The 24,411-nt window shown below is 38.4% G+C and overlaps 1 protein-coding gene across 1 annotated transcript in view; it reads right to left on the bottom strand.

The window, feature by feature from the left end:
• Positions 1 to 24,392, bottom strand: part of RELN (reelin) — a 529,597-nt gene extending 505,205 nt beyond the window's left edge. The window contains exon 1 of the mRNA XM_017851861.1: positions 23,831 to 24,392. Coding sequence (XP_017707350.1) covers positions 23,831 to 24,056 — 226 coding nt within the window. The 5' untranslated portion in view covers positions 24,057 to 24,392. The remainder of the gene's footprint in view (positions 1 to 23,830) is intronic.
• Between the last annotated feature and the right edge of the window lie 19 nt (positions 24,393 to 24,411).

Here is a 24,411-nt window from a genome sequence, read left to right as displayed (position 1 = left end):
TTTTGGTCACACTTTTTCACTTCTGGATCATTTTATTAAACCCCTAGTACTGTCAACGACCTACAGCTGGTGATAGAAAGCGATATTCAACACCTGTAACAAAACACACTTCCCTGTTCCCCGTGCTGAACTCATCCGCTTCCCTGCTCACTGCCATCCTTTACCTAAACTACTAAGCAGCACAGCCACTCCCTCCACTCCTCACCACTGACAGCATTCCTTGAACTCTCTCCTTGGAACACATTCCTCTCAACCCCATACATGCAACACGTCAGAAATGCTGCACTCTTCCCTTTCTCTTTTCACAGCATCACTGCCATCTTTCCCTGTGGCCTTCCCTCTCTTTGCTCTTTGTGCTCTTCGATTGCCTTTCTAATTACCACCAAGAGGAATGAGTGAGGCGACTCCACCGACAGAAATAGGTGCCACACACAGGTGGTCTGTCACGAGGTCGCTGCACTAAGGCACTTCACCTGTAGATTTCAGCGCACAGAAACACAAAGCAGAGAAGAGGACACCTCCCAAAGATGAAAGGCATTTTAGAGAGGACCTGTTGAATTTTCCATTCAAAAGGGGGGTGTGTGTGTGTATTATGGACTAATGAATTCAGGAGTCTGCCATTACCAAAACATAGCGTGACAAGAAAGAATTCTTCTGAATGTTATAGAACACATTTTGAACTGACAATCTAACCAGAAAGGTTAAAAAAAGTTAAAGTAAAAACTTATGGCTTCATAATTAAGAAAACTATTATGAGTTTAGCTGATAGGAAATATTTTGAATATGCCTGAGAAAACAGGGTAAAAATAAGGTAATATAAAATTTTACTTACACTGTCTAAGGACATGGTTCCCCAAGCCAGAGAAAACACTGGAGAAAGGTTGAGAAAGCTGGCTTTGCTAGATGTGCCAGAGACGGAAACATCAAGAATAGGAGACAGATGTAAGCCAGTGATGGTAACAGTAAGACAATCTGAAAAGCCTCGAAACCAGGCAGCCTTAGACAGGATTCTCTCTCTCCTCTTTCCCCTTCTTTTTTTTTTTTTTTTTCTCATTGGTGCTTACTACTGTCTCTTCTCTTCCTCCTCCTCATTCCTCTGTCTTCGCTTTGTCCTTTCTTCCTACACAAGCCTTTTCTAGACAACCACTTGCAATCATAAGACAAACCTTAAACCTACATGATATTATCCTATATTACTGTATATTTTCTGTATCACTTGACTACAAAGTATTTTCACATCCATGATCTCATGTCACTCTCTGAGGTAAGTAAACAAAATATTTTAATTGTCAATGTATGTATAAGAAGATAAACAAAGGTTTAATGAAGTTCACTTCAGATGTTCTAGGTACGAGTCTTCATAGACATTATCTATGTTATTTATCAAAATAATTCTTGTGGATATGAGCTAGGTTGAGGATTTCACCCATACCTAGGCAGATCTAACGGGGGGGGCTGTAGTCAGAATAGCACTGGGTTGGGTAACAAAGAAGTTTTTAACTATATCTTTTAAAAAATTTCTTTAAAAAATCTGAGAAACTATGATAAATATTAATATTTGTTATATCTGCATAGCAATGCACAGGTGTTAAATCATTTTGTTTTCTCTATGTTTGAAATACTTCATCAGAAAGACAAGAAAAAAATAGCCTTGTTAAGGGGATATCAGTATCTCCCTTTTCAGATGAGGAAAAGTAGAGTGCAGATAGTTAAGTGATTTGCCATGCAAAGTTACACTAATATCACAAGTTGTAGATAGAGGACTCTGACTATTAATAACAAAGGGCTGGGCTAGGTGCCTCACGTCTGTAATCCCAACACTTTGGAAAGTTGAGGCGAGAGGACAGCTTGAGGCCAGGACTTTGGCAGCCGGGACAACACAGAGAGACCCCATTTCTACAAAAATAAAAAAAATCAGCTAGGCATGGTGGCACACACCTGTAGTCCTAGTCACGTGAGAGGCTAAGGCAGGAGGACTGCTTGAGCAGGGGAGGTTGAGGCTGCAGTGAGATATGACTGCGACATTGCACTCCAGCCTGGGTGACAGAGCAAGACCCTGTCTCTAAAGAAATAATAATAATAGTAATAATAACTAAGATCTAGATATAAATTCCTTAGTTCTGGGTATTTTAGTAGATTTCCTTATTATATTACTCAAAAGAGAAGCAAAAGAAATTGGAGTGAGTCATTCCTTTTGTGATCAATGTCAATCTAAATATATAAATGATTAATTTCCTAATAGTGGTCTGAAAATGACCGGACAAGATGAATCACACACAATTGGAGGATCAAGCAGCGTCTCTCTTCTAGACCGGATGTTGTAGGAATAGAATTTTAATGATGTCTTCCAGCTAGCACCAACCACCACCAGTGGATGATGTCACTTAGAGCAATAATATCCCACCTGTCCAGATGGCTCAGGTAGGGCACAACCTACAATGACCACAACTGTCACTCTTGGGAGTCCACTAAATAAATTATTTACAGAATTGCACCTAAATTGTGGCCTGGGTAAAGGCATGAGAAACTTTTATTTCCTTCCAAATCCAAAATTTAAAGTAAAAAAATAAAGTTACTGACATGAAGCACTGAACTTCGTCGTTCACTCATGTTTATGCGTAGTCATCACTTTACGGTCCCCAAGACATTGTCAAATACTTTAGTTCATTAAGTCCTCTAAAATGGGACCACTGGCAGAGTACTGCGGAGTGAGACCACTTGGATATGTCTGTGCCCACACAAATACAGTCAGGGACTTGAAGCCAGAGTTCTGTGCATGCATGTCAGCTCCCCCAGTTAGAAGTGAGTATAACTTAGGACAAGTTACCCACTCTTTCTGAACTTCTGTTTTGTGATCTCTAAAATAAGGATAATAATGCTACCTCACAGAATCATTGTGAGGAATAAATCATTTATACGAAGCAATGTTGAAAACTGCAAAACACTATAAAAAGGTAAAATTTAATATGTATAGCAATGTTTTAAAGACACATTTTCATGTAAACCCAACTGTACCTTTTAAACTAGTGGTCAGAGAACATTTATTTCTTGCATAGACCTTGAGGCCAAGATTTTTCAAACTTGCTGCCTTATAACATCTATTTTTAAATCAAAATGAGAGAAATTTTTAAAACAGCTCTTGTAAATATATTCATAGGCTGCCTAGCACAAAGTGCATCAAATAAATGTAATAAATTAATATATCACAATAAATGCTGAAAGTAACTCAGAAGTCACAACCAATGAAGTGCCTTTGTCCACGAGAAGAAAATGGTTGCCCTAAGCAATTTTATCAACATACTTGGTAGAAAACACATTATAGAGTGGCCTTTTAAAATGACGGTTTAAATAAATAAAATGGAATATTATAGCATTATACTCATAAAATCATGTCTTTGAATAGAAACAATATAATGAAACCATCATTTTTATATATTTTTTAAGGACTCTGTCACATGTTTTGGTTGTTCATCTCCTGGTATCTTCAAGGCTTGGACGCTATTCTAAATAATCCATTTGGGCATAGAAAGTTAACCTTGACACTAGAGGCAATAATAATACATTTATTTGCATATTTCCCTGATTACCTGGTTGGATCAATCCAACTCCCAGATCTTTTCTCTTTTTGCCAGCCCTGCGAAGTCCTTTGTTTCATATAAAAGTCTAGAGTACTTGTGTGAATAGTAGTCAACATTTGGAAAAGACTTTATACTCCAAAATTAAAATTTAAAACTATGTAAACATTTATTTCATTAAGTAAAAATTTATTTAAACCAATATTCTTTGCTCTTTTCCTATTCCTAACACTTGAATTATTCATAACTATATATATATGTTTACCACATCAAAATCTCAGATTTAGAATTTATTAAGAAAAATTAAATATTGTAAGTCTTCACATTATTGATAGATTCTTGGAAACTGAGTCTTTAAACAGAATGAATATAACAAAGCCAATTTTATTACAGGCTAATTGATAAAAACAAGACTTAAGTTCCTATGGCATATTTCTGGTCACAAAAAGTCACCAAACTTCTCAATAAAGAAAAAATGCTTATAATATTAAACACCAAAATGTGAATTACAGATATATTTAAGAAAGATTAATAAAAACAAGTGAGAAAATTACTCGCTTTTTCCAGGTCTGGGTCTCAGGTGGCCAGAGTGTTTCCAGCAGCTCAGGGTACAAGGTGGGACCCAGCCCTGGACAGGGTGTCAGCCCATCACAGGGCTCACTCAAACACACCACGCTCACCCAGACTGAAACAATTAGATACATGGATGAACCTAATGTGCACATCTTTGAGATGTGGGAAGAAACCAGAATACCCAGAGGAAACCCCGGAAGACATGCCAAGAACATGTAAACTCCACACAGAGGTGGTCCAGGTACAGAATTGATTTCTTTTCTCATCAACGTTATAACGAAAGGACATTAGAAGAAATGACATCATTCAAGGACCAGCTGTAATGGAATGTTTTGCATACAACATATAATAAGGATATAAAATATGAAAAATAATCTATTGTGATTCAGTTTAACAATGTAGAGCTAACTGGTTCAGATTAGACATAAATGTACCAGAAGCAAATACTGGAAGCTACAAATGTACCAGAAGCTAGGCTATCAAACTTCCTTTATTTTCCAATAACAGATATTGAATGAACAAACCAAGCAAGCTGCCCATTTTAGAACACTAGTTATATCTTGGAGTGACTCATACATCTTTCCCCTGAAGGAAAATTATACACTGAATGAATCCTCAACTTCACACGGGAACGTGCACATCTTCCCAAAACTTCTCCAAACTGCCAATGCTTCCACCATTTCTTCAACAATTCAGATGCTGGGGTCACTGATGAGTCTACCGTTTTCTGTTCCACCCCTATACCTAATCAAAGCTCTGCCCTTCCTTCCTGTGTAACTTCCCTGTGTCCTTTGCGGCTGTCCTCATTGCCAATGTTCTATTAATAGCTGACATTTATTGAGCATTTACTATATGCCCACTAACAGAATAGGCCCGTTACAGGCACTAAGATATGGGTGTGGTTATGCTACAGACGAGAAAACTAAGGGCTAGTGGTAGCAGAGGCAGGATTCTCACCCACGGAGACCAACTCCAAAGTCTATGCTCTTAACCACTCTACCAGCCTGCTTCCGCTCCCATCACTAGTACCCTGTATTGGATCCTCCTTCCTCAGGCCTCTACAACTCCAGTCCATTTTACAAAGCCCTACAAGAAACCAAAACACATTCAATATCAAGGGGCTCCTGATGTTGAAAGTGTTTTAGTTTCTTGTGGGGCTTTCCAAGATGAAGTGCAGTGATTTAGGTGGTTGTCTGCACTTTCCAGGACAAGCCTAGAGCAGTGAACCTACCAGTCATCCTCAGATGGAGCGGGCCTTTTCTTTAATTAGGTTCCAGGCAGCTTCCCAGCTTGAAACCGCAAACAGGCTTTCAAGACACAGTTCCCCAGCTGAAAATGTTCAGTGGCTCCCTGCTGCCCACAGACAAAAGGAAAATGCCTCTATCATGTGAGCAAGGCTCCACCGTCAGACAGAACCTGCCTGAAATCAGCCTTCTCCCCTGCCATTCTCCAGACCAGTTCTTCAGCTCCAGCAGAGCTGTTCTGCTCACTGTTCACTCAACTTTTCCCACAAGTCTCTACAGGTACACCTTAGCTTATGCCACCCTCAGGCCTAAACTACCATTTCCCTCTCCTTTCCTGTCAAAATTTCAAGCTTCAAGGTCCATACCGGAACCATCTGTGATTCCTCTAGATCTGAAGCTTCTCTTGTGTCTACACTCTACTAACTCATGTGGCCCAGGCCACTTTCCTGTCACACCATTTATTATTTCGTATTTACAATTTCCTTTGGGTTTGATTTTCAAGTATATATTTCTCAAACTATACATTCATAGTTTATTTATATAATATATATATTAAATATAGAGTGTATCTATTTCTCAAACTATATATTTCTCAATGTATATATTTCTCAAACTTGATGACAGGAAAACCTCAACTTTTATTTCATTGATCAAACAGAATACTTTCTACAAAGTAGGCCCTCAACAAATGTGTATTGATTTTAAAGGAAAATAAATAACTTCCCCTCAAACAAGAAAAATACAATGGGAGGCTAAACATTACTTTATGATATATACAATCTTCACACACATGGCTTGTCAAACATGGCTGAAGGTAAGAGGAATGTCTTAAAATTCTGCTTAATGTGAACTCAGAAGTAAGAGAACTAAAGAAGAGTACATTAGATTATCTCAGAGATGCTGCCTGGAATACCAAGTGCCCTTTCATCAGTTGGTTTGACATCAGGTCTGCAGGCACCATGCGTTGCTACTGAGGACTAACTGGTGGCCTATGAGAAATAAGGGGACAGGAAAAAAAGAAATTAAAAGGATGAAAGAAATTATAAAAGGTAAGTAAATGTAAAAACGAAGAAATTAGATAGCCTCAATGAGAGCTCCAACAAGACAAAGGATATTACTACTTCCTTATTCAAATCTAGTCAACCATCTAGAAATTCTTTTCACGAAGCTATTTCTGTAACACATTTGCAACTAAAGAAAAGAGGCATTAGATTATTAAGAACCAGTTAGAAAAGATGAAAATAGAACCCATGAGAAGATGTATTTTAAATGATCATCCAAAATGCTAAAGGATGTCAAATTTACCATTGACATTCTGCCTAACAACAACAAAAACAATTATGGATAAAACTTCATGACATTTAAAAGAATTGCATATGAATTGTCATGGTTTTATGGAAATATAACAAGCCAGTAAGTACCAGATTTAATTAAAACTTCAGAATCATGAAAAAGAAATGACCTATTTAACTTGACATTTTGTAGGTTTCACTACCTCTCTGTGCCTTCATTATCTCAAATGTAAAATAGGAATAATACTAGTACCTACCTCATAAGCCTCTCCTAATAATAAGTGAGTTAATTCCCCAAAGGTTTAGAGAAAGGCCCGCATCTGGTGTGAGTATTCCTACTATCCTTGTTTTCCCACTCATAAAACAGAGAGGTTTGCATTTGCAAAAAAAAATAATATAAATAATACGCATTAAGATTAATAAACGGGTTTTTAACTTCCTTCGCAATAAAGTGATGGCAAAGTTCATGTTCCTATGAACTGCGCTGAAATTACAATAATTTTTATTCGCAGCAGATGCAATAATTAAATTCTGTGTCTCATTCTGGTTTTGTTATACAATCTGCCTTTTTCTCCGTACTGCCCTATTCATTTTAAATACCTTAAAATATTTCCTAAAATGGAAGAAAATCAACCCCAATCATTGTTTTAAAACATTTAGAGAGTTCAATAATATGTCTAGGTACAAAATATACAGCAATCAATTACATTCATATATGCCAGAAATGGCCAATTAGAAGATGTAATTTAAAAGATCACTGTGTAAAATACTTAGGAATTAGTAGGAGAAAATTTTCTGTTAATAAACTATACTGGGAAAACTGGCAGAAAATCTAGGAAATAAATTAAATAGGTATCACTTTTCTTAGCCATACATTTCAAATGAATTCGAAAGTTAAATGCAAAAACCAAACATTATTAAAGTAGTAGGAGAATGGATACGAGAATGTTTTTGTAATCTGAGGATTCAGGAAGTTTCTCCATGCATAATACTGAAGGCAGAAACTACACAACAATAGTAGCCAACATTCACCAGCTTACTATGCACTGAACATATATCTCATTTATTATCGTGTTACTATGTGACATGCAATTCTTCATTTTACATATAAGGGACTTAACGAAGTTGAGTACGTTTAAAGAAAGAAGACTCAGATAAGTAACTTTAATGTCAGTGTATATAGTCTATCCTCATTATTCACAGATCCCTTATTTACAAATTTATCTGTAAGTCCAATATCAATACTCACTGTCATTTGAAAACATGTACACACAGAGTGGCAAAAAATTTGAGTCATTGGATATGCACCCCCATAGCTGAAGTCAAACAAGGCTGCCATCTTCTTTCAGATCTCATACTGTATTGTCCATTTCTTTTTTTTTCTTTTCTTTTTTCTTTTCTTTTTTTTTTTTTTTAGAGATGGAGTCCGGCTCAGTCACCCAGCCTGAAGTGCAGTGGTGTGATCTTGGCTCATGGCAACCCTACCTCCAGGGTTCACGAGCTTCTCCTGCCTCAGCCTCCTGAGTAGTTGGGATTACAGGCACGTAACACTATGCTGGGCTACTTTTTGTGTTTTTAATAGTGACGGGGTTTCACCATGTTGGCCAAGCTGGTCTCAAACTCCTGACTTCAAGTGAATCCATCTGCCTGGGCCTCCCAAAGTGCTGGGATTACAGGCATGAGCCACCACTCCTGGCCTCTCATTATTTATTTAGTGCTTTTCTTTTATTTATTTATGTATTTGTTTATTTATTTTATTTTTGCACCTCACCTTGGTGATTTCACTGTTTAAAATGGCTCCCAAGGATAGTGCTGAAGGGTTGTCTAGTGTTCCTAAGTAAAAGAAGATTGTGACTTGCCTTACAAAGACAATCCATTCAGGCATAAGTTACATTGCCTTTGGTCATGAGTTCAACATTAATGAACCAAACATATATAGTTAATAAGGTGTCTTTAAACAGACTCATACATAAAACAAAGTTATGTACTGATGGACTGATGAAAATGTGACAGGAACCTAACTCTATATTTCCTCCAGGAATAGTGGTTCTGTAGTCACTAATTCAGTGTTCACAGTCTTCACTGAATATTACTACTACAGATAATGTGAATCAACTCTTGTTTTAAAAAGTAGTCAAGACAGGCGTGGTGGCTCACGCCTGTAATCCCAGCACTTTGGGAAGTTGAGGTGGGTGGCTCACCTGAGGTCAGGAGTTTGAGACCAGCCTGTCCAACATGGCAAAACCTGTCTCTGGTAAAAGTTCAAAAATTAGCCGGGTGTGGTCGCGGACGCCCGTAATCCCAGTTACTCAGGAGGCTGAGCAAGAGAATCGCTGCAACCTGGGAGGCGGAGGATGCAGTGAGCAGAGATTGCGCCACTGTACTCCAGCCTGGGCGACAAGCGAGACTCCATCTCAAAAAAAAAGAAAAAGAAAAAAGAAAGATAGTCAAATCAGGATTAGAATCCAGGCATCTCGGATTCCAGAGATCGTACTATTACACACTGTCATGCTCATTCCATACAAAGGAAAAAACTGATAGATTTGACTACCCAAAAATTAAAAGACAAAGGACAAACTGGGGGGTGGGAGGAGGAATACCTGTCATATATATAATAAGGAATTATTAACATTAGCAGTTTTTCAAATCAATACAAAAAAGAGAAAACTTTAAAATAAGTAAAGGATTTAACAGATAATTCATACACAGATATACACAAAATTAGTAATGAGATAGAAAATTATTCAACCTTTCTAGTAATCAAAGAAGTAAAAATAAAACAATTATAAAATACTGTTTTAAACCTATAGATATATCAAAGATTAAAAAGAATTATATCACCCAGCATTTAGTGTGTGTATGCAGACAGGCTGCCTGACAAAATGAAAAGCGATATTATCTTTTTGGAGGACAATCTGACAGTAGGTATCAACAGCTGTAGTGTTAATAATAAATTTTGAACTGGAACTTTCAGTTCTAGGAATGGATACTGTGAAAACATTTGAGCATCACTGAATAAACAATAAACATAAACTTCAAAAAAAATCTTGGCTGGGCATGCTGACGCCTGTAATCCCAGCACTTTGGGAGGCTGAGGCGGGAGGATCACTTGAGGTCAGGAGTTTGAGACCAGCCTGACAAACATGGTGAAACCGCCATCTCTACTAAAATACAAAAATTAGCCGGGCATGGTGGCCTGCCCCTGTAATCTCAGCTACTCGGGAGGCTGAGGCAGGAGAGTCACTCGAACTCAGGAGGTGGAGGTTGCAGTGAGCCCAGATCACACCTCTGTACTCCAGCCTGGGGAACAGACCGAGACTCCCTGTCAAAAATAAATAAATAGACACAAATAAAAAAATCAAAAAATCTAAAACTTGAATATTAGAGGGAACTGAGTATGTTTGCATGCATCCATACACTGTAATAATAAACAAAGGTGTAGCTCTGTACTTATTGGCATGGAAAGATGTTGAACACATATAGCTGAGTGAGAAAAGCTGACTGTGGTAGGTATAGTTTGATTCCATTCATGTCTGCATGTACGTATGCAAATTAAAACACAGATTGCTTACAAGTAAGAGATTGGATTTAGAAACTAGTTTCCTCCCTTGCACTGGAAGAGCTTGGTCCTGAGAACCACATCAAAGAGGATTTCACTGGATCTCATAACTAAATATTCTGAATCTTCCCAAGAAATTCTATGGTATTTCTTAGAATTACAGAGTAAATAGGTGTGGATGGCACTGTCCCACTGAGAAGCACTGACAGGAATGGAGTGCACGTGAAGTATGGGCAGATCCCCATCACAATGACTGACGCTGGCCATCTGACTTCTGTTTGGAATACAGGGGCCATCATCCATCAAAGACTCCTAAAGTTTGACATTACTAGATTTAGGAAAATAGAATGCCATGATGAGATGCAGCATCACTGTCAGGCAGAGGCTTACAAGAAAGGATGAGATGAGAACTGAGAGCAGCAGGAATAGCTTTAAAGCTAAATCAGAAAGAACAAGAAACCTACACAGTTTGCATTTCATATGTGTTCCTCTTCTGGCTTATTAATATTTTCTTTCATAAAGAGATAGGTGCTTCACACTCTGCTAATGTATGTGGATATATGATTATGTGTGTGTGCGTGCGTGCGCTACTAGATAGAAAAACGTTATGACTGACACCAAAAAAGAGGGACCATCAGGAAGAGTGTATTCATGATGTCAGCAGTTACTGTGATCCAGTTGTTTCATAATAGAGAATATTATAATCCCAAAAAGAATTCTGTGCAAAAATCCAGAATTTTTTTGAATGAGCAAAGGTGCCTTGAAGGTTTAAATAAAGGCATCTGGCATTTGCACTCAACTGTCACAGCCAGTAGTGATAATCCAACCCATATGGTGCATGGGACAGCTTTTTCAAGAGCATTTCTAACAGTGGCTGGAACAAGGCAGTTAATGGCAGAAGTTACTGTAATAAGAGAGTGTCTGTGTGGTTCTAGGGGAACCCTTTGCTCTACAGGAAAAGAAACATAAACAAATGAGATCAGCCCACTAACAATGCATGCAAGTTATTATAATCCACAATTTAAAATATAAGATAAGAAAAATATTTATGTAAATATTTACCTTGTCTATGATTAGGAAAAGATGCTCTCAGCACAAAAGTAATATAAGAAAACAAAGAAACAAAATGTATCTGTTTTCATAAATGTATTAAAACAACGTGCATATAAAATTCATGAAAAAAGTAAAATAAAACCACAACTTGGGGAAAGAATTTTGCCAAAATTTAAAAGACGTACAAAAATATTCATCATAATGTTTATAACATTGAAAACAAAAGGAAAACACCTAAAATGTGAAATATTTATAGATTTTTAAGTTATGCTACAGCATACAGTAAAATATTGTGGACCATGAAAATTATGTTTTGAAAATGTCGATATAAAGAGCACATGTTAAGATTAAAAGATGACAATTCCTAAGACTGTAAATAGATTAAATAAATATATTCCTTTTTAATCACAGGAAAAAATAACAGAAAGTATGTCATAATAATAATAATACTCAGCCAGGTGTGGTGGCTCACACCTATAATCCCAGCACTTTGGGAGGCCAAGGCGGGCAGATCACCTGAGATTAGGAGTTCGAGACCAGCCTGGCCAACATGGTGAAACCCTATCTCTACTAAAAATACAAAAATTAGCCAGGTACGGTGGTGGGTGCCTGTAATCCCAGCTACTCGGGAGGCTGAGGCACAATAATCGCTCGAACCCAAAAGGTGGAGGTTGAGGTGAGCCGCGACGGTGCCACTGCACTCCAGCCTGGGCAACAGAGCGAGACTCCATCCCAATAAATAAATAAATAAACAAATAAATAGTACTTAACATTCTCTGTGACAGGCATCATGTTGTTCTTCATATGCAATAACTCACTGAAGATTCAAAACGACCCTGTGTGACGAGTACTATCATCACTATTTTTCAGAAGAGGAAACCGAGACATAGAAAAGTGAGATCACTTGTCCAAGATCACATGACTAAAAAGTGTAAAGCTTGGAAATGAACTCAGCCAGCCCATTTCCTGAGCCTGTGTGCTAGCCACTACCACAAATCCCTCAGAGTTAAGTCATCTCTGATTTCAAAGGCTCATAAATTACAATATCTAAATATGTTATGGATAGAGTGGAATTTTATTTCCATCTTACCTATAAGATTTGAGCGATTCTCACTAACAAGTCCTGGAAACACTCATAGTAATTTCCATGAGTCTGGAGCCTCTGATCTTCTCAACTTATAGGATATCAATATATGCAACTTAATGAAGATGCAAAATTCTCAGCTGCTGTTCCCTTTGTATGTTCACCACTGTCCAAGTAAATTCCTCTTAGAAGACAAAATCCTTGGGGAGATTTGTTGAGTTTCCATTTTTGTGTGTTTTCTATAAGGTTATTACATATATGTTGAGTATGGAGCCAAACGATTTTGGTTTCTGTCCTTCCCACTATTTATTCCTATTCAAAGGAAATTTTAAATACAAACTAGCTACCCATTCATCAAGATTGTTTCAAATTTATTTATGGCGCAGCATAGAGAAACTTCTGGGAATAACAACTTTAAATCTATTATAGTTTCTATTAATGTAGTTACTAATTGCTATGAGAACTATTTTGGATATGCTAACATAAAGTAAACTCATTCCAACAGACTGCTATGAATAGCTTTGCATATTCTCACAAAAGACATGAGAATTTTGTAAGTTTGGAGGGTGGGAAAGTAGAAACATGGTTTTCAGACTTTCTTTTCAAACATTGTTATCATAGGTTCAAAGCCAAAATTTAGAAATTGTACTCAAAACCCATCTTTATAGATGATCCTCTGGATTAATTATCTTGCCATTGCCACTTTCAGACAACAATTTTAATTATAACTCATATCAGACAGGGATCCCAAATGCTAATTTTGCTCACTGATTGATTAAATTAAATAAAAATGTTTATGCACCTGTTGTGTGCCAGGCACTGTTCTAGGCACTAGGAATAGAAGCAAAACAGGCAATACAGGAGCAAGCAAAACCTGCTTTAATGAGGTTTTAAGGTATTTATACTGATAGAGCACAGAAAAGGAACAAGGTAAAACAACAGAATACAGATGGGATGATAACAGCAATGAAGAAAAATGTAGCAGTCAAGGGGATATGGGTCCTGGGAAGAATGGAGCAGTTTTAAATGGTGTGGTCAGGGAACACCTCATGGAGAAGGTGGCATTTCAGTATGGATCTGAATCAGAAAAGGACAGGCATACGAGGCCATCTAGGGAAAGGCATGCTAGACAAGGGAATAGCACTGCAACAGTCCTGAGGTGGGTCTGAGCTCCTACTGTGTTCGAAGAGCAAAAAAGAGGTCCTATGGTTTCAGTGGAGGAATAAAAGGAAGGAGGTAAAATGCTACGTCAGAAAAGTAACCAAAGAGGCAGGTGCCACAGGGTTTTATAGGCCATGCTGAATATTTTATCTTTTTCTCAAAGACAGACTGGGAGCAACTAAAGGTATAGACAGAATGGCTATATAATTTACTATTCAGATTTTGTTATTTCTGTTGGTAAAATGCTAAAGTGGATGGATACTGGGAAAACAGAGAAAGACCAGGGCTGTTACAGGCAAATGAGGGAAATATATGATATCTTAGGTGTAGACCAGAGGAGTGGCATTGTCTTGGCTTTTAGCAGAGCACCCAGGCTGCTGTTTTCAGACTAGCATGAGAGTGAGCAAGCACTAACGCAAAGAAAGTTGTAGGAGCCTGTTGTAATATCCAGGTGAGAAGTGGCTGTGGCAATGGCAAATTCTGGGTGTTTTCAAATGCAAAGCCAGCAGGACTTAGGAATGGAACTGATGTGGAGCATTAGAGAAAAAAGATTTTGAGATTAAACCATTGTAGGAACGGAGTTGGCCTTAACACAGCTGGAGAGACAAGAGAAGAAGATGCTTTAGGAGAGTCGGGAGAGGGGAAACAAGAAGCTCCAGTAGCTATCTAAGAGGAGATACTGGGTGGGCAGTAAGACACAGAGGGCCTAAGACAGTCAGGGAGTCATTAGGGAGTCACCAGCATGAAGGTAGCACTGAAAGCATTAGAATGGTCGACCTCCTGGCCTGGGCATGGTGGCTCACCACTGTAGTCCCAGCACTTCAGGAGGTCAGGGTGGCAAATCGATTGAGTCCAGGAGTTCAAAACCAGCCTGGGCAACACAGTAAGACCCCATCTCTATAAAAAATACAAAAATTAGTGGGGTGTAGTGGCATGTGCCTATAATCTCAGCTACTTAGGAGGCTGAGGTTGGGAGAATCACTTGAGCCCAAGAGGCTTTCATATTCCCTTACAGGTGGTTAAGTATAAAATCCCTGGCAGTGCTGGGCGTGGGGGCTCACGCCTGTAATCCCAGCACTTTGGGAAGCTGAGGTGGGTGGATCATTTGAGGTCAGGAGTTCGAGACCAGCCTGGCCAACATGGAGAAATCCCGTTTCTACTAAAAATACAAAATTAGCTGGGCGTGTTGGCACATGCCTATAATCCTAGCTACTCAGGAGACTGAGGAAGGAGACTTGCTTGAATCGGGAGGCAGAGGTTTCGTTGAGGCAAGATCACGCCATTGCACTCTAGCCTGGGCAACAAGAGAGAAACTCTGTCTCAAAAAATTTTTCTTTTCTTAATAAAATTATATTATCAAAATATTAAAATAAAATTTAAAAGGTCGTAAATTGCTTTCTTTTGTATTTTTATGTGTCATTATACTTTGAAGGCATGTTAACTCTTTCAGGCCAACAGTATACTAGATGATTGCTTTGTGCTTTACCTGGGAGACAATGTCTGATCAAAGAATTATGGACTTACGACAACGAAATTCCAACTTTGTTTAGCATAGATATCAGCTTTCTGGTTTGATTTTGTAATCTTTATTTTAAATAATAAAAGTAGCTTTTACTTTTCTTTGTTTTCTCATTTTTGAGATTACTTTTATTATTTATCACTATTTTCCTTTTCCTTTTCTGAAATAACCACCATTTTGAAAAATAAATGCCTACTATCTAAAAGGATGGATTCTGGAGAACTATGCAGCAGCTCTGCCATCTTGGACAAAACACTAACCTCTCTGTGACTCAGTTTATGCATCCATAAAATAAGAATAGCAATACCTTCCTCATGAGGATTTTGTGAGAATTACATGAATTAATATGTGTAAAGCATTTACCTCAGTACCTGGCACATATTAAGTACTACTTTAGGGTTTGCTATTGTTACTGTCATAATTCATTCATTCAGGAGTCTTTAAGTTGTCTTTTTTTTCAGGTAATATTAGTGCTTGAAATTGGAGTGCAAATCCACTTTTTCTAAGGTCTTAGAACCAACTAATTTCCTCATATTCCTCCATCACACACACTGGGCATATAACACTATTTGCAGGATGAGAATACAGGAAGTGTTTATGAAAGAAAAGGAAATGTGAAAAGAACTGGAACTATGATCATAACATATCTCAACATTCACAACAAAGGTGGCCTAAACAAAGAGATTACATGTTCCTGAAGGTAAGACTCAGATGTCTGTTTCCTATGTCAATATGTAATAAGCAAAAGAAATGACAAACTTGGATATGGTCCTAGAGGCTGAGCCAGATATGACAAACAAGGTGAAGGTTGGGGCAGAGCTCACATTCACAACCATGTCACACATCTAGATATTTTAAATGTCAACAGGATTTACATATGGTGACACTGCATTTTAGAGAGATAGGAGTGTCAGGAAATAAAGTTAGGTGAAGGAAACTAACAAGCATAAATTATCAGCATATAAGAAGCTCCAGAAATTGAGGTCAGGCACAGGTTACCTTCTCAAAGCATAATTAGAGGAGCTAACATAAAATGCACTATCGTTGCCACCTGTAAAAGTAGCATACCCTAAGGGATAGTTTGAAAATACATTGTCAAAAATTTCCTAGGAAACACCTCAGTTTTATCAAGGTTACCAAAAGCAACTCTATGAGAGGATCCAGAGCAATTCAGAGCTTGATACAGGAATTATGACTGATCTAAAAGCGAATGTTAACTAGGACATCTGTGTGTTTAGATGAAATACATATTAATTAGGATTGCATTCAGCTACAAGCAACAGAAACAACTTAATTTTTCTCACAATACAAGAATTCCAGTAATTATTTCAAGGCTGGCATAGCTGCCTGAGGATATAAATGAGGGCCCAGCTCCCTCTAAAGTTCTGTTCCACCATCACTGGCATGTGGCCATTATCCTCAAGGTCACAAGTTGGTTGTATCCGAGCTAGAATAGGCAAGGTTAGGACAAAAAGTAAGTGCCTGCTGAGTCTTTTATAAAATATTCTTTATCAGTTTTATCAAGAGTCTTCCCAAAGACTCTGACTGGGTGCAGTGGCTCATGCCTGTTATCCTAGCATTTTGGGAGGCCAAGGCGGGTGGACCACCTGAGGTCAGCAGTTCAAGACCAGCCTGGCCAATATGGCAAAACAGTCTCTCTAGTAAAAACACAAAAATTACCTGGTCTAGTGGTACCCACCTGTAGTCTCAGCTATTCAGAAGGCTGAGGCATGAGAATCACTTGAACCCAGGAGGTGGAGGTTACAGTAAGCTGAAATGGTGCCACTGCACTCCAGCCTGGGCAACACTGAGACTCTGTCTCAATAATAATAATAAAAAGAATCTTCCCAAAGACCCTAATCAATAGATTTTCACTTCATATTGCTGAATTATACCACTAATAAATGGCAGAGCAAGATATGAACACGGTTCTATCTTCAGCATCCAGTTAAAAATACTCACGTCCATGGCTCCCTTGCAGCTCCAAGTAATTCAGCAGTATGAAGCAATTCTATGGGAGGACCACAGCAATTCAGAGCTTGATACAAGAATTATGACTGACCTAAACAGTTGATAATAAATGTACTGATTTTCTTCATATTATTATCAGTAAGAAGAGAAAAAAGGTGTAGAGATGGCAATGGGGGAAACCTGAAGGGAAGAAAGTGAAAGAATTTAAAAAGAAAAGGAACAAAGTTGTGAAGCAGAAAGGAGAAAGGAACAGGAGAGGGAAAGTAAGGACCATGCTTCAAAGGAAGCAAAGGAGGAAAGACAGAAAATTTACAGGGAAGAAGACAAGATGAGATAGAGCAGGAAGGAGAGGGGAAAGGCAGAGACAGATGACTCAGGTGACCATAGCACTTACAGGTCTACTGTCACTCCTTTTCAGGTCACTTTTTTTGTGGGCACCAACGGACATCAATAATTGGTGCTATCTGTAACATGTCACCCTTCCTATCATGTAAGAATATTTTAATCAATAATTTTCTTTTTAAACGGGGTCTCACTCTATTGCTCAGGCTGGTCTTGAAATCCTGGGCTCAAGTGATCCTCCTGCCTCAGTCTCCAAAGTAGCTAGGATCACAAGCATGTGCCACTGTGCCTAGCTGTAATAAAATTTAATTTTGTTTTCAACATAAAGTGTGTGTGTGTGTGTGTGTTTTTAAGGAAAGCAAATTCAGCATTAAAGGATAACCTGCATTTTAAACATTTACTTTGAAAACTCAGAACCCCTACAGCTATTTCTTAGTGGGATTCAATGCTATCTAATTATCTTAGCTTTGTTTTTTATTTTGAGTGATTTAGGGCTGCCTTATACCACAAATCAACATTTCTACATTTGTACTGATCCCCTTACCACACACACATACTCAAATACATTTGCTATAATTGGTTCTTAGAGAGGATAGAATAAAAAAGAAAAAAATAGGTATAGATTCAGAGAAGCAGACATTTTTAAAATAATTGGTTAACCTATAGGCACAGCATTCAACCCTTCAGAAGCTCTGCCTTCAATGAGATGTGCATGGCAGGTGACTGTGGTGAAAATTACTCTCTGAGCCACACAATTGACACCAAAGTGAGATCATATCATCTCATGCAGAACGTCCTGAGAGCCAATAATTTTTTAAAGCTATGCAATTCCTGTGTTTGAACAGTCATTATGAGATATTCATATCTGAAAATTCAATTCGAATATCTGAAATAGTGCTTTTAAAACGCTTTTGCTTAAAGTTGTTGAGACTGAAATGCTATATAGTGCAGTTATTTTTTAAATGACTCTAAAATCAGGTAAAGGGGGTAGATTAATCACCCCACTGTTTTTGAAATGAAAATATTTAGATAAGTCAATTTCCCTTTTAACATATATTAAGTCATTACTCAGGCATAGCCTAAACCACCTCTCTCTGTCCATAGTGAACCTGCCCATTCCAACCTGATGCACTCCACCTTCCTTTTTTTCCTGAGTGTAGGGCTATCCAGTTTTTCTATTTCTATGTGACACAAAGAACTTCATATTTGTGTGTGTGTGTGTGTGTGTGTGTGTGTGTGTGTATGTCTTTTAAAATGTAAATGTTCAAAAAGTACTGGTCACTGAATTTATTTATGTTTTTCAAACGTAAAGGTTATTTGAAATAAAGGGGTCATTGCATCAGCAACTATATATGAAGATTAAAGACATAATAATTAAGTTTCAAATAGCACTTGGAAATGATCAGAAAAAACAATTTGGCTTATTATGCAACCAATTTTAAATAATTGATTGGAGTAAGGCTTCTAGTTTATTCTATAAAGTTGACCAATTCCCAGGCGATAAAAAAAAAAAACCCTCAAAAGATAGATTTTTAGATATTTTCTTTGAATAAAACCAAATCTATGAAAAATTTGAAAGTCACAAACGCTGACCTTTAAAATTTGGTAAAATATCACCTTTTTAAAGATGAAAAGTCAAATTTATTGGACCAAGACAGTTCTGTAAAACTATATTTCATATTATTACAATGACACAACATTACCATTTTTATTCATTAACATTTTCAATGCAAATAAAATTAATAGTTTTAAAACAAAGATTCACACAAATTGGAAGGAAATATAATTAAATAACTCCTAGTAATGTAAGAATGAATGAAGTATGAATTTCTGCCAAAATGAAATATTTTGAACTATAATTCTAAAGACTTGATTTTTAGTTTAAAATTGGAATTGAAACTCACAGTGAATATAAATTACAGGAAGCAAGATTTATGATTTAAGAAACAGTCTGAACCACATCAGTAAAACATGTATGAAATAAATTGTAGAGAGTAAGATAAATATGTGACAAGTAGAGCAAAATGCTTAAAAAATGCCCAATTTTCATAGTCCTATATAAGCAGGACACAGCTTCAGTTCACTTATAAACTGCATTTGACAAATGATTTTGAAAGTTTAAATACACTGATTATAGAATCTGAGACATATGAATGATAAATAACCGATCACCTCATCAGCAATGCAGTTACTTTAGTAATAGCAAATCAATTTACTTCAAATAATAAAATCACTTCTTTGAAAGGAAGAAAATCTGGAATATATTTCCAAAAGTTATGTCTGACATAAATATCATCTGGTATTTGAAAGGTCATTAAATTGCACTTCCTTTGAACAATAATTTCTAAACAGCAACCAGTTAATTTCAGAACATATGTGTCCTGAACAGTAATACTGGAAATTGTTAAAATAAAGTGCCCTCAATACTCTATCCTGATTATACCTTTCCTTAAAGTAAATGTTTAGTTTTAGGAATAGAACATTGATTTTCCTGTCTGTCTCACAATATAATTTTTTTAAAACATGGAGTGGATATACAGCATGAAAAAATTACCAGTAGTGATGCCAGACTTACAAAATACAACAAAATCCCCCTTTTAAAACATCATGCCACATCACCAATTCAGTTCTACTGAAGGCCAAATTTTTTTCTCTCAGTTGATATTTTAGAGCATACTTCTCATTGTTAATGGAACACTTCCCCCATCTTATGCTACCATAATAACAGAAATTCTAGTCCATTTGGAAATTCAGGTACATTGTCTCACCAAAGCTCAAGTATTTTGGGCAGACTCACTCACTTATGCTTGGCTTTCATGTACAGTGTTTTCTAATGGCTGACCTCTCCTTTTTGATGGTGACTGAGTAAAGCCAACCTTGTGAGGGGCAGTTCCTTACTGACATGATTACAGGGGCATCCAAGTCTTTCTATCCCCAAATCTATTATCTGGTTGCTCAGTGATGCTAAACTTACTTTAAGCAAAGAGGGGAAAGACATCTTTCTACAACTATAAGCAAAAATGTGGGAAAGTTTAATACTGACAAGTCACATTCACCATAAATTGATTGGGGGGCAAGGGGAAGAGTGGCAAACAAAAACGGATGGTAGCTACCTGAAGGTTGGGGGTGAGGAATAAGAATGATCATAGGTGAGGAAAGGTGCAGACTTCAATCCAACCATCACATTTTTCACAATACTGCCTTTGTCCCTAGGAGAAGGTGTGCTGAATCATGGGGCATGGCTGGAAAAGAGAAATGGCTACCTGACTAAACCATGTAGATTCTTGTTTCCTATTTCCCCATCATTTGCAACTTTCTACACACATACACACACACACACAAAATCCAGGTTTGGTGCCTGAAACACACACTGGGGAAACTGACCATGTCTTAGGATTTGTGCAAAATAAAATTCTAGAAAAAAAAAAATGTTCTGACGCTGGGACCTTTCTAATTCAACATGATGTATATGAGACCTCCTTTTGCTGAGCTTTTACATTGTGGTATACTCACAGTTCACTGTGACTAATAATGCCCTTTCAAAAGAGTCATAGACAACAGAATTTAAAAGATATAGGAAGATGAGAGAGATACCAAATGACATTTAATTGAGAGATGAGAACACACCAGATGTAACCATGCACTATTTATAGAGTTGCCAGTACTGAAAATAGATGGATATACTACTTAATGTAAAAATCTGTGACAATTCTGTTAGACTCGAAAGCTCCAGATTTTTAGTACTATATATTTTTTATTTTTGTTAAAGATATTCCATAGATATATTTAAATACGACACATACAGGGACCTATAATTGTGAACCACTTTTATTCTAGACTGGCGATTGCCGCCCCATTTTACATTCTGAGCTCTACCACATACCCCGGTGTCAGAGAGCAGCTGACTGATCTACAGAAATGTTCTATGTTAGGTGCTACTGTGCACACCTGCACACCACCTCTATCTCAATGCATTCTTTTAGGTAAAAAAAAAAAAAAGTCACAACTATCAGCTCTACACCCAAACACAGTTCATTCAAATGGTGACTTCAACGTATATCATAAATGTAACTGATTTTGTCCTGATATAACTGTTACACTTTAAGGATCTAGAAGGTTAGAAATACAGTCTGAAACTAACATTTTACAGATTTCTTATAAGTTTAAGAAGACTTCTTGGCCAAAAGACCTTTCATTTTGGTCACATATCAAAATGGGCCAACCACAAAGTACATGAGATTAAGTTTTCCTATTGGCAGTTCAATTCTTACAGAAGGTGTGTGTGTGTGTGTGTGTGTGTGTGTGTGTGTGTGTCTGAATTTTTAAAATTAATTTTCAAAAGCCTAAAAGGAAAAGAGACATACATAAGCACCACTTCATTTTTAAACATGTCTTCTACCTGTAGAACATTTTACAAAAAAAAAACCTCTTACTTTAAGTCCTATAGCTACAGCTAGTTCCAAAATCTAAATGTTTAATAAAATAGATAACAGAAATTTAAAATTGACACAATTCTCAAAGCTTACAATATTTTGACCTTTCATAACTTAATACAATTTCTCTACCTTTTCTGGTGGTGGAAAAGAGGTGGAAATTGAGATTCTCCCCCGCAATATCCAACTTGAAGTATTTACACTTTATTCTTACTCTACATTATCCATTCCTTTTCAGACTTAGATATGTGATTATGATGAGTCTTAAGGTGACTTGCATTTGCTAACCGAGGGAGCAAGACCAAAGAGAGTACGATATTTTGGTGTTTTTAGTTAAGTTTTCGGTATCAAGACCTTCCAAAGTATGTGGAAAACAGAAAAAAATAATAATAAAGCTTTGTATCATCACATGGTCTTCCATCATAACCTGACAGTTACGCCTTTGAGACCAGCCTCGCTCACTTACCCACCGTTCTCACCGAGAGATAATACTGGGCAAGAACTTTTGCTAAGAGACGCACAGAGCAGCAGGCTCAGTCAATTAGGCTTTGGGTTAGGTCTGGTTGCCATCACAGTAGCTGCTCCTTCCACTTAAAGATTCCCATTACCTCAGAAAAGCACAAGATTGTTCTTGGGAAGAGGGGGTAGTAAGCACTTTTATTTAAAAAGGGACTAGTTACAGAACATTAATTTTCCAAAATTATTTCTAAAATTCCACCAAATTAAACTCCTGCTTTACAGACAAGGCTGCCACCATGCCACAAGGAAGTTGTAAAAACACTGTTTAAAACCTCTAGGAGACGTTTATTTAGGCTAAATATTTTAGAATAGATATCAAGGTTTTTTTAAAACAGAAACTCTTAAGGATTCTTAAAATTTTTAAATGCTTGTCTATCTTTAGTGCCAGCACCCCACAGATTATCTCCCGCCATGCCAATAATTGTTAGCCTATTACAGATACAAACTATTAACAGGAGCCTACTGGACAATGGTTTCTATTAGGTTGGGTATAAATATTTTGGGGTTGAAATTCTAATTAAATAGTGCCTGTCGCTGCTTAAAAGCTCCATAGAAGTGAAATGTTCAGAAGTCCCAGAAGAAACACAGAAAAGAGACTTTTATTTTTCCACATACTCGATGTACCAGCTTAAAATACATGCACTACATAATATTATATTTATTGGACCTGAATTTTATTTCTTCTATAATGTTTATTTTTGATGCAGGGCTGCATAATTTTTTTTTTTTTTTTTTTTTTAAAGATACCTCTAAATTATAAGGGATTCCAGCCTGTACCTGTAAATTAAAGCTGTGCAGATAAAATACAAAGTCATTAATAAACATCACAAAGATAATTCTAACAAAAAGCACCATGTAGAAGTAAGGCAGGAATCAGAAAAATCATCAGTTACTGACATATTAAATCACACTTTCAAAATAATAGGGAGCTGGAAGCAGCCGCTTCCTTTCAGGAGGGCTGTTTGACACTGAATGAAATGCCAGGGACTCCTGGCTGGTGAGCAACGGGAACTTTCGGGGCGAGCGGCGCGGGGCAGTCACGGACCTGGGCGCTTCAGTCTGTCACCAGCCTGCCCGCAAAGCCCAGCGACAACCCCAAAGCACCCCGGGGACCCATCTGGCGGGACCGGGAGCAGGACAAAGGTCTGAAATTCAAGTCCTAGGATTAAAGAAACAAAATGCGCAGGTTCCATTTAAAGTACCTGCGTAAGTACGGGGAGTGAGGGGGAAGGACACCGAACCCCAAGAATTCTCAGGCGTTTATCACAAGCACCAGCTCATTACCAGGAAATACGTTCGGGGAGTGGGGACATGGAGAATGAATCCCAACTCGCGACTCCATTCTCCACTAACTTTACTCTCGCTCCCTGGACCGAGCGCAACGCTGGGGCCAGGTTTGTCGTGGTTCTTGTTTCCAGGGCCCCTTGGAAGAAGGAAAGGGATGATAAAGGTGCGCTGGCGGGCGCACCCGGCGGCGGCGAGCGCGGAGGTGCTGCAGTACCTACCATGGTATTCTTGTCCCGGAACGTAGTAGGTGGGGTTGCCCGCAATGTGCAGGGAAATGAGCACCTCGCCCTGCTCCCCATCCCCTTCCAGCTCCCCGTGGTGGGTGCACAGGAAAAAGAAGGGCGAAAAGCGGGGGTAATAGCCCGCCGCCGCGCGCGCCCTCTGCGTCGCCCCCAGCAACAGCGCTAGGAGGAAAGTCCGCCAGGCCCAGCCACTGCGCTCCATGCCGCCGCCGCCGCCGCCGCGCGCTCTACGCGCCGCTCGCTCATTCAGTTTTGGAGACGCTGGGACGGAGGAGCCACGCGGAGAGAAGGCGAAAAGGAGGCGGACGGGAGCGGAGCTGGCTCGGGAGGGCACCTGGGAGCTGGCCCCCGCCGAGAAGTTCCGCGGGGGACGGCGGCTCCCAAAGTTACTTTGGGCCGCGGGAGCGCGGGGCCGGGGCTGCGGGCGCCGAGAGCGCGTTGTCCGCAGCCTCCGTGCGCCGCCGCCGCCTCTGCGCGACGCCCCTCGGCCAGGCCTGGGAAAGCGACCGCCCCGCTCCACACCTTCTTAAAGCCCCGGGCGCCGCGTCCCCCCCGCC

The sequence above is a fragment of the Rhinopithecus bieti genome, unplaced genomic scaffold, assembly GCF_001698545.2.
Source record: "Rhinopithecus bieti isolate Rb0 unplaced genomic scaffold, ASM169854v2 scaffold_59, whole genome shotgun sequence".
NCBI lineage: Eukaryota > Metazoa > Chordata > Mammalia > Primates > Cercopithecidae > Rhinopithecus > Rhinopithecus bieti.
This window is presented reverse-complemented; position numbering and strand designations above follow the sequence as displayed.